Here is a 12615-nt window from a genome sequence, read left to right as displayed (position 1 = left end):
ACTTGCACCTCTGAGATCTGAAACTTTTTAGGGGTTGAAAGTTACGCCGTATATATATATATATAGCTCGGTTGAAGGGCTGTTATTTGGAACTATATTTTCTGCAAAATGACAATACAACAGGGAAGTGGAAATTGTCGTTGGAAAATGACCGTGGTATTCTCTACGTTCTTCCAGGTCGAGATGAAGGGTATTTCTGGCCCTATCGAATTCAAAGAAGGGCGGAGAATTCAGTTCAAATTGGACCTTTTGAAGTTGAAGCAACATTCGCTTGTTAAGGTACTTTTTAGAATATTCATTAGGGTGGAACGAAAAAATAAAAATCAAAATGCAAAAGAATAATTTCTTTTTTTAATAATAAATAATAGAAAGAAATTTGATTGTGATTCTCGATATTTAATGTGCAAAAAGATAATGTTAAATTAATAAATTTTCTCATCAGAAATTCAAAATTTGAATATTATTGTATAGATATTATTTTTATTTACCATTTTTTTCTTTTTATATATATATGTTTTTCTTTTCACCCTAATATTTATTCATAGAATTAAAATGGGAATTGAAACAGGTCGGTGAATGGCGTCCAGGCATCGGTGTGAACGTGACCGACACCGCGGCTTTCTTCGAGCCAGGAGCAGCGAATGTCACCCTCCTCGTCATCACTATATTGGTGAGTCGCCAACCATACACTTATCTCCTTCTTCTAAACGTCATATTCATCCCTGTATAAAATCAATTTCTACCATCAAAAGGCAAACCGCGTTTTCTATTCTTTAATAATACAATTCTATCTTTGTGTCTTTCGTTCAATTTTCTCTCGCGAAATCCCACGATAACAACAGGATAATATAAAAAGTCCAAGTCGAACGATCGTGGAGATATCGATGATCGACTCATTTTACAATTCAGACCCAGACATTTCAGGCACACGAGCTATAACACGTCACTCTAAAAGACCTCGAATACGAGCAGCTAAGGAGTATCATCCATTGGTTGGGGGAAAAGAAAACTTATGGGTCCACGAAGTAATAAACGCCGATTGCATCGTTCGCGTAGCGGAATCTCGTACTTTATGTCCGGTATCCGTAGTAACGTAACACGTAATTCCGTGGAGGGTGAAATGGTATAAAATCTCCACGCATCCGTGGAATAAAATCGACTGCATCGACGAGTCGTGAAATCGTTAACGATCGAATAACCGGCAGATGTTGTAGTCTGGGCCGAGGAATTCTTAGCCGAGGGCCATTTCCTTCTGCGAGTGGAACGGAAATCACCGAGTGGAAACTAAAATTATCGTGGTATATAGACTATGGAAAATTATAGTTTCTCAAGGTTTCTTAAAGTTCCATTTAAATTTTTTTCTATTTTTTTTTTTCTTCAAATTTTCAAGAACAGGAAAAATCTTATCCAAATAAATGATTGACGAATTTCCCAAATTATCCGAATTAAAAATGATTCCAACCGTCGAACATCATTACGAATCTCTCCAATGTCGATAAAAAGAAATCCAAAAATTTTCTGAAAATAGAACGATATCGATCTTGCAAATATTTTATTTTGTTAAAATTTTCTAAAAAAAAAAGAAAAAATGGAATCGTATCCGAATTAAAATAGTCATCGTTTCGAATCTCCCCTATTCGAAAAAAAAAGAAAAAGAGGCCTCTCGAGAGCGATTAGGATAAAGGGAAACGTGTAGCCGCCCCTGCGCAAAATTTTCGTGTATCGTCCAGATCTGACAGCGTGTTCCGTTGTTTGCATGGACACCCGTTGCGACACAGGAAATTCCGTACGTGATGATGCACTACGAAAAAAACTACACGGGGAACGCGCGGTTTTACGGTTTTTGCGTCGACCTACTGGAGGCGGTGGCGAGGGAGGTCGGCTTCTCATACAGATTGGAGCTGGTACCGGACAGGAAGTACGGCGCGAAAGATCCGGAAACCGGGGAATGGAACGGCATCGTCAGAGAGCTCATGCGACATGTATGATTTGGTTTGTTTAATTTCTCTCATCTCACTCTTATCTCTCTCTCTCTCTCTCTTTCTTTCTATCTTTCTCTCTCTCTATCTATCTATTTCTTTCTTTGTGTCTCTCTATCTCATTCTCACACCCACTTTTTCGCCCATACGCGTGGTTTTCTCCACTTAGAATAACTGTTAATATAGAAACACATGTTTTTGTCACAAGTCTTTTGTCTCTATTTCCACGAAACTAAATCTAGAATTATATATATATATATATATATATATTTTTTTTTCTCGAATTAGAACACATTTACACTTACACTTTTATGTGTTAGTCGAAGGATATCTTTTTGTGTCGTGAACAAACACAAAACGCACCTTAGATACATTAGGCTAGACACTAAAGTTTAAGGATTTATGAATATATATATATAGATGCACTGTACGTGAATTAGGTTTAGGTTTGTTGTAAACACAAATATATAGATAAAATGAGTAATCGAGTACAATTCTACACAAATGGACGCAAACGTGTGAACACTTTTCAAGCCTGGATAGGATTCAAGGGTGGAATAATTGCTACACAGTGAAGATTGACAAGTTTCAAGATGAAAATTTATCGTATAATTTGTGGAAGCGTTTTTCTTTTTTCTTTTTTTTCTCCTTTTTTCTTCTCGAGTTCGATTAAAATCACCTCGCAAGAAAGATACATAGAACATGGAAGACCAAAAGTACTTTCGTTCACCAGACACTTTTCTACGTCGAATTTAAATGTAATCGTTGAATAGCGTAATAGATATTTCATTTTTTTCGACGACTCTTGATTTGACCAAGATCTCTAAATCATCGTGATCGATCATCCGCTCGACTTATAGCAATTTGACTGATAAGTCGAAGATAAATCACGATATACGTTAATTATTCGCTAGTGTCTACGTGACGTGTAATAAAGCCCATAAATCGTGGATCATAATTGATATTCGTGTAAGTGAGAAACATTGTGAACCAAGACAGACATTTCATTCGTAATAGAAATATGTTTGATTAATCCTCTGCGGACAAATATGTACAAATAATCATAGAAAAAGAAAATTGTACGCATTTAATACCCTTTTTTTAAAGGAAAAAATTTAAAAGCTGCATTCGAAGATTTTTTAAATTGTAGAGCTATTACAAGTTTTTAAAAATTTAGAATAATGAAAAAAGTGAGAAAAAAATTTAAGAATTGCAGATGTTAATTTAATTCTACAATATCTATTATGTATTTTTTAAATATTTTAGTAAAATGTCTGCAAGGGATTAACAAATTAACAGGATTGGGTATTAACAATATAAATTCTTATTCGAATAAAAAATTTGTTTTAGTTTTTTCACTTGTTAAACCGATTATGAGATCATTTGAAAATAATACTTTAAAATTTATTCGAAATCTTTATTTTTTTATTTTATTCGAATCAATTAATTCATTTCTCTGTTTCTTATTTTTATTTCTCAATAAATATACCCGATTCTGATTTATAGTCACACAATAGATAAACCAACGGCTAAAAAGTTAATCAAGAATTTAGTCAACGATCGTCTATCGAAATTTCACGAACTCATCCTTTCTCTGTTCCTCTTTCGAAATACTGCAAGTTGACGTGATTAAGCCGCGAACACACACGACTAATTTGCAATTCGGGGAATACCGAAGCTTCGATGTGCGAGCACGCCTCACACCCGTTTACCGAAACACTCTATCCAGCGGTGAACTTAAATTAAACTTAAATGAATTGGATTTTCCAATTACTCGACCGCGAACCACTTCACCACCGCGAATTGCCTCCATCTTTTTTTCGTGTCTCAACGAACACGTATCTACATTGAAATCTATGCGCGGCTATCATTCTTCTTTCGTTTTTCGAGTTTAAGAAACGATAAACTTTGGCCAAATTTGGGCAAAGCAAGCAATATTTCATACACCGTATAATCGATTCGTCTTCGTTCTCTCATAAGATATACGGGATGTTAATGTTATTCATAGGTATATTCGTGAAAGGATTGATTTTAGAGGTTGAAACAAACGCATAGGTTGGTGTATAAAAAATTAAATTATAAAAAAAAATGTTAAATTTTAAATGAAGAGAGGATGATAGATGAAACAGCTCTATCTCTGCCACTGTGTTGTCTCATTTTACCTTCATCTAATCATAAAATACATATAATTTGATAAACCTCAATTCTCTTCTATCTGTTTTATCTTCTATATCAATTCTCTATATATAGCTTTCGTTAAAAAATCATAATTATAAATTAATTTTTATTTATACAATACTTTGTATACATAATATATAAAATAACCGTCACTCGATATATTTTTTTGAATTGCTTTAGTCGAAAATTTCTTTAAAACAAGCGGAACGACGATGAAAACGAGGGTAGCGCAACCCTCGTTCTTGCAACCCAAGTTCTCATAGACGAACTTCCACGTACATAGTAGATACATTGTCTCGAGGGAGTTCTCGTGGTAATAGTCTATCGAGTAGTAATCCATTTAGCCAGTAATCAGCATCGAATGACGCTGAGTACGAGGTCGTACATTTGCGGTAAATATCGATCAGAATTGATCGAGGCACGTGAAACAATTTGATAATCGATAATTGAAATCATAATTCTTTTCCTCGCGTGACAATTATTCAGAAAATTTGAGTGCAAATCTGTGAAAGATATAACAAATAAATAAACTTTGAAACTGAAATAAATTGAAAAAAAAATAAATTTTCACTTTTATATATTTATTATATCTTACGATTATCGTTAGATACGATTATCGAGATGACAGTAAGGGATGGGTGAAAGGCTAAGAAAAAAAAATCTAGTAGAAATCCAGTGTACCGAAACCGAAAGAGGAACGGAGAAAAAGAGGATCGATATCAAAATAAAAAGAGAACGAAAGAAAGCGCTAGAAGGATAGGGTTGAAAAGGCTAGGAGAAGGGGTTAAGGGTAGCAGGAAACGTATACGAATAAAATAATGTAGAAGGAGAGGTCGGAAAAAGGGGAAAAAAGAAGAGGAAGTGGAAGAAGAGGATAGGTAGTAGCCTCCTTTTTGTGGTCCCCATAGGAGCAGCCATACGTTATGGTGAAGAACAGAGGGAATTTCAGCGGGAACGCACGTTACGAGGGCTTCTGCATCGATCTGCTCAAGGAGATAGCTCACATGGTGGGCTTCGGCTACAAGATCGAGCTCGTTCCGGATGGCAAGTACGGCGTTTACAATTACGAGACCGGCGAGTGGAACGGAATAGTGCGCCAGCTGATGGACAAGGTGAGTGTGTCTATTCTCGAAACGTCACAGTTCCGCGGAAATTTAATACACGCGCCGAAAGTTCGTGCCACGTATTCGACGTACGTCTGTAGAAGAAGAACACGAGAAGAGAGGGTACACGTCTCTTCGTAAGTATATAAGAATTCAAAAATTATCTGAGATAAGTGTCCCTATAGACGAGGATACCAAAGGATCGAGAATATAAAGGGGATCGAGAGATGAAATATCGCTTTAGTTAGGTTACATCTCTTGTGATTCGAAGATTTAATCTGTTCACAGATATATGATTGGAAATATAATAATTTATGTATTTATTAATGTATTATAATATTTTTAATTTTTTTTTTTTTTTTTTACTAGACTGATATTACGATTTTATATACATAGAGAATATAAAAGATGGGGCTCGTTACTCATTAAATGGAATAAAGAAATAAAAAATGGAAAAGTTAATAAAAAATAATGGTGATATATGTACGGAATGAGAGAGTTATTTGTGCTAATAAATTGATGAATGTTAGTACAAATGTGTTAGTATCGAAAGTATATTCTGCAGATTAAAGAGTTTCATTATTCTAAATTAAATAATTAGAGAATATAAATGGATCATGGTTGTTCACGATTCGATTTTTCATCACGTTGCTCGATTTTTTATTAAAATAATTTTTTAATTAAATTTCAATTCAGTTTATAAAAGTTCACCAAGATACGCCGTATAAAAATTTAATTATTTAATTATTTTAATCCTCGCGTTTGCAAGAAATATTCCTGATATTTCCTTGTCGTTATTGACTTGAAAATCGAAATCTCGATAATTTCGATATATATATACATATCTTTTTCTCAATTGATTCTACATTCTAACTAATTCTATATTTTTTTTACAGTATATACTTGTTCCATAATATATTATTATTATTATTAAATCGTTTATTCATCGATGGGAGCGCGTGTCTTTTTTGCAAATCGCACAATTTCCATGGAAAATTTCACAGGGGAAATTGTCGAAGCGTGGAAATTTCGCTCAAGTTGGTAATAACGCTAATTCGCTAACTCCATTACTCGATAGCATTCGATTCCCAAGTTGGCAGGGATCTGCTAGACGTAATCCTCACTTAATCAATCGGGTTCGCGCGTATTACGCCGTTACCTGGTTCGTGCGTGGTTTGAAGGGGGTGACGGCACGAAACTATGCTTTCGCACCTATCTATATAGCCAGAGGGGGGAGGGAACGGGGTGCATGAACCCTTTCCACCAACCGTTCCGTCGCATCGACTCCTGATTTGCATTGCAAACTCTCTCTCGCTCTCTCGATGGAACGTGTCGTCGCGTCCTCCGCGTGTCTTTGTTGACGATAGTTAATCGAGTACGTGAATAGATGCACCTCGAATTCGAGGGAAGTAACGATAGAAAATTCTGATTTTTTCTTTTCTTTTCTTTTTTTAACCGAATACATTGTGCGAATTTTTTTTTTTTTTTTTTTTGCTTTGCAATATTTGTTATTACCATTGCAATTTTTCTTTTAATTGAAATAATGTTGCAGGATGTATACGGGGAGTGTATCAGAAATTGGAAAATCATTTATGGACAGTTTTGCAAACTGAAATATTGTCCACGAAACAATGAAAAAATTGGTAATCAGATTGTTAAAATTAGTGAATATATAAGAGTACAGGATGGACATATAGTAAAAAGAAATTTTCTTTATTTTTTATTATTATTGCAGTTCTATATTGAGTGTAACATTGCATTTTACTGGTAAAACGCATTATTTAATAAAATAAATATATAAAATTCATTAAATTTTATAATTATTTTTTTAAATAATTTTTTTAAATAATTGTTAACAATTAAGGTATCCACGTAATATTTATGTACGAAAGCATGCGCAAATACGTATATTCGATGTTTGCTGAATCGCGCGAAATAAATAAAACAAATTGGTACCGCTTCGTTTGCTTCAGAAATTCTATAGTGATAAAAAGAAAAAAAAATGAGATTAAAACTGTCGTCAAAAAAAAATGTATGTGTATATATATATATATAACTGTGTATGCAACGTGTACCCAAGTTTGAACGAGGAGGAATTCCTGGACAACTTTTCCAATAAATCTACCGTCGGGAACGGGCTATTCGGTATTCTGCAAAGCTCAAGTCGAATGTGTACTTTCCCGCGCGATGCATAATGGATGAATACGGTTTTCGCGGTATCCCATAGAACAATTAATATCGCGGTTTTCGATGAAATTAACGCGGTAATAATTTCCTCGCATTTACTCGAACAAAAATTTTCTTTCTTTTTCTTTTTTTTCGTTTATTATTGTTTAATAAAGTTTAAGCAGTTTCGACTATAACACTTTAATATTGATAATATACAGGACTGAAGGAAATTCGAAATATATTGTTCGAGATAAAATAGATAGTTGGAATATTTTCATAAGTATATTTGAAAATAGTATTTCGTTTAATGTTTAAATCGTAAGTTTAAAAAATAGAAAAATATAATGTATTTTATAATTTTTTTGATACTTTTTTTGATATTTTATTGTATCTATAAGATTATCTTTAAAAATTTAATACAATTTCAATAACGAGACTATATTGTACTCTTTAATATTTCAAATACTTTGATGAATATGTCGGAAATTTGATAGTTTGATCAAAATAATGTATGATATTTTATGTAACAGGTATATGATATTTATCTAATATATTATTCAATCCAATGATTCGACTCGGGAAAGTTTGATCTGGAACGCGTACTTTAATACATTATTTATTCCAATAATCCGTGGAAGTGTGATCTAGATTAATGAATCGGGATTTGAAAGTGCGAGAGTAAAGAAAATCGAGAAACTTCATCGTTAAAACATGGAAATTCGCGATAGAATTAATTCAAGCAAAGATAATTAACGGTTAAACGAAACTCGTTTTAAGGCCGCGTTCTCGCAAAGAACCTCGAAGAGAAATTCCCTGCGGCAACCGCTACTTTTTTTCTCCTCTCCTCTCAGCTGGGACACGACAGCTGGTACAAAGCGATTCCCTCTATATCATACCACGTCGTGTTATTAATTTTGTCAGATGATCATTAATAATTCTCACGTCGGGTTGGTGGGAAACTGCGACTTAATCACCACGATTTTTCCATAAAAGCGGTACTCTGTGAATTCGATAACGAATAACCGATTCAACTTCTGTCATTCTTTTTTCCTCTTTAGTACCGATAGATATGTGTATGCGTGTGCGTGCGTGTGTGTATAATTTACGCACACATCTATCTTCTTCTTTTTTTTCTTTTTTTTCTTTTTTTTTTTTTTTTTTTGATTAATGATGCTTTTTTCCTAGAAAAATACAGTCGTATAAATTATACGCGTATAAATGCGTTCGTTGCAGAATTGCTCGATGAATGGCCGAATGATTAAACGTTCCATTTGAAATTCCTTCGATATTTATTTGTCATCTCCATCGTTTAAGTCGATCGAGGCCAATTCGAAGATCGATCGATCGATCGGAATTAAGATGGAAATAAGACGGTACATTGACAAAACTGTTATCGATTGGAAATGAAAAAATTCCAGCTCAATCATTGGCAATCATTCTACGTGAAGAAATTGAAACGAGAAAAGTTTGATTCGAAGAATTATGGTAAAATTGATTTAAATAATCGTTTCTTAGTGTTATCTTCTCATTTCATTTTGAATATATTTGAATATATTAATATACATTTATGAGTTTGGATCGAATTACATACGAATTTATATTCACACCATACAAATTCATATGGTTTTCAAAAGTTAAAAGAGATTGAAAAGATCCGAACTTCATTTGAAGTTTGAAAGAATGTTTCAAACTTCGCGTGGTAAATATTATTCAAATTGTCTGAGATTAATTCTTAAGTTCAAGTAACTTCATAATCTGAATTTTAATGTAAAGTTAGTGGATGAGCAGCAAAGTATATATAACGATAAAAATTAACAATGAATATTCGACCAAAAATTAAGGAATTAAATTTCGAATTTGAAATTTCAATATAAAATTAAGTATATCATAATTTCTTTCTTGTGATAGAATCACAAATCTGACAATATATTTTATACAATCGAAAGACTCGAAATAATTCCAAATGATCCCATTACATTAGTCGTGAAGCTTATCTCGAGGCAAATATAGATACATAAGTTAAAACATATATTGGTATTCTAGCGATGGGTTTAAGCGAATGACTCCCATCAGAACATCACTGTAACATTCCGAGCTATTGATTCAAATCCGTCACTTGGATTGGATCGCGACATATTTAGATCATCGTAATAAAATAATCCTTGAAACGACTGATCGTCGATCAAATGCAAAAAAATGAACAAATCCACGAATGTATATAGTCGAAACGTGGGAGCAGTTTCTTTCACCCTTATCGGTCGTGACCGCATACACGGTTTCCAAGTAGTCGCAGCCAGAAATAAATCTGCCTAGCTACCGTGGCGTGCCCCGCGCCACAGTGAGTGCTTTTCCAGACGCTGAAAAAGCAGTCAGATAACGTATACCAACTTCGTGTGTATGCATACAACGTTTTGCCTCCTTTCCAAAATGTTCCTCGAATCTTTCGCCCTTCTGGCGAATCCTCGTTCGTGCGATTCTTCGTTTTCGTGAAACGGGACATCAATTGGAAAGATTTCTCTCGATGAATTCGAGGGATCATTCGATTCGTCGATGGACTCTGACCATGTTCGAGATTCTTTTGAAAATTTTTCGAGGAAATTAATGGGAATTAGATTGTTTAAAATGAGAAATAGAATAATAATTATAAATTAAAAGTTTGAATTGATACAATGAAAATATTTTAAGGGGGAAAATTTACGAAGAAAAAGAAGTTCTTGCACAAGTTGTTGTATAGAGATTCTTTCCTTAAAAGAAATATCCTGTTTATAGAAATCGAATATAATAGTAATATGTACACCATAAAAATGATTTTTAATATAGCTTTAGAGTTGAAAAGATTTCTCGATAAATTCAAGAATCATCATGGATCGACAATGTGGAAAATTCTTTGAATGTTTCCAAGGACATCGATGGACTTTTGAAATAAATAAAAAAGAAGTAGAATAAGATTTTTTTTTTTTTTTCGTAGAGATTGAATATCGATTATCCCATAGAGGTGATTTTAATGTAGCTGTAGAATTACATTTTTAAATTAGATTGCCCCTTGCTTCCTTGAATCCTGCACCAATTGCACGTTACTTTACAGTTACACTGGCACCATCACTGCTTCCAACACAAGAATTAGACATAGGATTAGATTAGATATAGGAATATCAATGATCGTGGAGAAAGGTAGGAGAATGCACACGCAATCACAGAATCTCGAATCATAGATTCCATCACACATTCATCGGATACGAGTTGGATACTTTGATCTACGTCTTTCACGATTTTTCATTTTTGAAATACATTGTAACATCCTTCTCTCGAAACTCGTGGATCAACGTTCCTAATCGTAATATTCACAACATATAACTTTCCTCTGTATAAATAAATTTCTTTTATTTCCAGTGAGTAATCAATTTCGTTTCTATTCACAGAAAGCAGATTTGGCTGTTGGCTCGATGACCATTAATTACGCCCGTGAAAGCGTGATCGACTTCACAAAACCGTTCATGAATCTCGGCATATCGATACTTTTCAAGGTAAGATTTTTCTCTATTCTTCAAAATGATATTATTGCGCGATATTTTATTTTCTCCATTTGATTGATTAAAATTACTATTCTTTTTGACTCATATTTATTATCCACGATGATATATTATATATTTATAGTATTTTATAATTTTAATGTAAAATTTTAATGGAGAATTCATGAGCGAGTTGAAGTTGTACGATTGATTGACGAACGCAAAAGATTGAATCGTGATAATCAAGTGTCGTAGAATAAATTATGTTAAAGAGAAATCAATTATAAATATATTGTGCATAAAGTAATAAATTATTAAAGTATTATTAAAGTAATAAATTAATAAAATTATCGACCAAGATTCTCTCTTCAAAGAGAATATTTAAAAAAAGTCATTAAACGAAAAATCAATTTTGTATAAGATAAGATGCTCTTTGTGATGAAAAATAAAATAGATGCATATAGAAAATAAGAAAAGAAAAACCAATATTACGTAAAATAAAATTCTTTCCCATCTTTTATGAGGAAAAATAAAACAAAAGCGAATATCAAAGAGAAAAAAAACTTTATTTTGCGACAACTGCAGTTAATTTACTTGAATAGCTAAAAATATTTACCTATTTGAAAGAAATGAAAAGTTATGTGCGTTTCAAGAATTGCTAGCTCAAATAAAACATTCGTTTAATTCAGTCTGGTTTAATTTCAGGTTCGTTCTCCTTTAACAATTTACATTTTCGATTTCTACGGTATAACTTTATTTAATCTATATTTTTTTACATGTTATATTTTTCATCAATTTATCATTTTTTGTGCATATGTATATATACAATTATATAGGCAATTTGTAATACAATAGAAATTTCTTAATACAAATCTATCAAGGCATAAGCAAGTTATTCATATAATGTCAATATTATAATAATATATATTATTATATATATTATAATTCTAATTTTTCCTTTTAATTATGATCTCATATTCAAATTGAAATTTTATAAAATTTTATTTTCTTTAAAATATATATAATATATAAAATGTTACAAATTTAAAAATATAATATTGCAAGCACATTTTATTGAACTTTAAGAATTATTTTAAATATAATAGAATCAATTGTATATACTAATATAACAATATATATACAATTCATTAAATATTAACAAAATATAATTTATACAATAACAACAAATTTGTTTTCGAAACTTAAGAGTTTTATTTGTTATTTTTCTTTAAAAAAAAGAAAGTGCCCAATTTTGTTAAATATTCGCCATGAAACTCTGCTATGCCATAATAAAAAATGTACTATAAAGAATAGAAATTCGTAATAAACTCGTAATTTAGAAATAGGAACAAATAACAGGTAAATTCACGTGAACATTTTATTGCTCTACCGGCTGCAATATAACAATTCGAAAGTTATGATCGTGTTACAAGGTCTAGAACAGATATGACATGTAATATTTTTTCATGTAACAGAAATTTCAGAACAATAAATCTATTGTTATTTTCGTATTATATACATTATCAATTCAGTATAAAAAAGAAATTATGATAATAGTGTTGGGAATAAAATTTAAATTTATATAAACATCTACAAATATTAATTATAAATAAATTCATAATAATTAATTATGGAGTAACGTAAGTAATCTATAAGTATACAATAATTATACGCATG

The 12615-nt window shown here is 32.1% G+C and overlaps 1 protein-coding gene across 4 annotated transcripts in view; it reads left to right on the top strand.

Moving 5' to 3' along the window:
- The window catches only part of LOC122719525 (glutamate receptor ionotropic, kainate 2), a 103201-nt gene extending 91964 nt beyond the window's left edge, over positions 1–11237 (top strand). Inside the window, exons 9-12 of one of the 4 annotated variants that reach the window (XM_043945428.1) lie at positions 178–279; positions 569–670; positions 5066–5269; positions 10849–11237. In XM_043945428.1, the coding sequence (XP_043801363.1) occupies positions 178–279; positions 569–670; positions 5066–5269; positions 10849–11016 (576 nt within the window). In that variant the 3' untranslated portion in view covers positions 11017–11237. Of the gene's footprint in view, positions 1–177; positions 280–568; positions 671–1778; positions 1993–5065; positions 5270–10848 lie in introns of all 4 variants that reach the window. The other 3 variants (XM_043945427.1, XM_043945429.1, XM_043945430.1) reach the window with 3 other exon arrangements.
- The last annotated feature ends 1378 nt before the right edge of the window (positions 11238–12615 follow it).

The sequence above is a fragment of the Apis laboriosa genome, unplaced genomic scaffold, assembly GCF_014066325.1.
Source record: "Apis laboriosa isolate Shangri-la unplaced genomic scaffold, ASM1406632v1 scaffold812_cov158, whole genome shotgun sequence".
In the NCBI taxonomy this organism is placed as follows: Eukaryota; Metazoa; Arthropoda; class Insecta; order Hymenoptera; family Apidae; genus Apis; species Apis laboriosa.
Note: the sequence above shows the minus strand (reverse complement) of the source record. Positions and strands in the feature narration are given on the sequence as shown.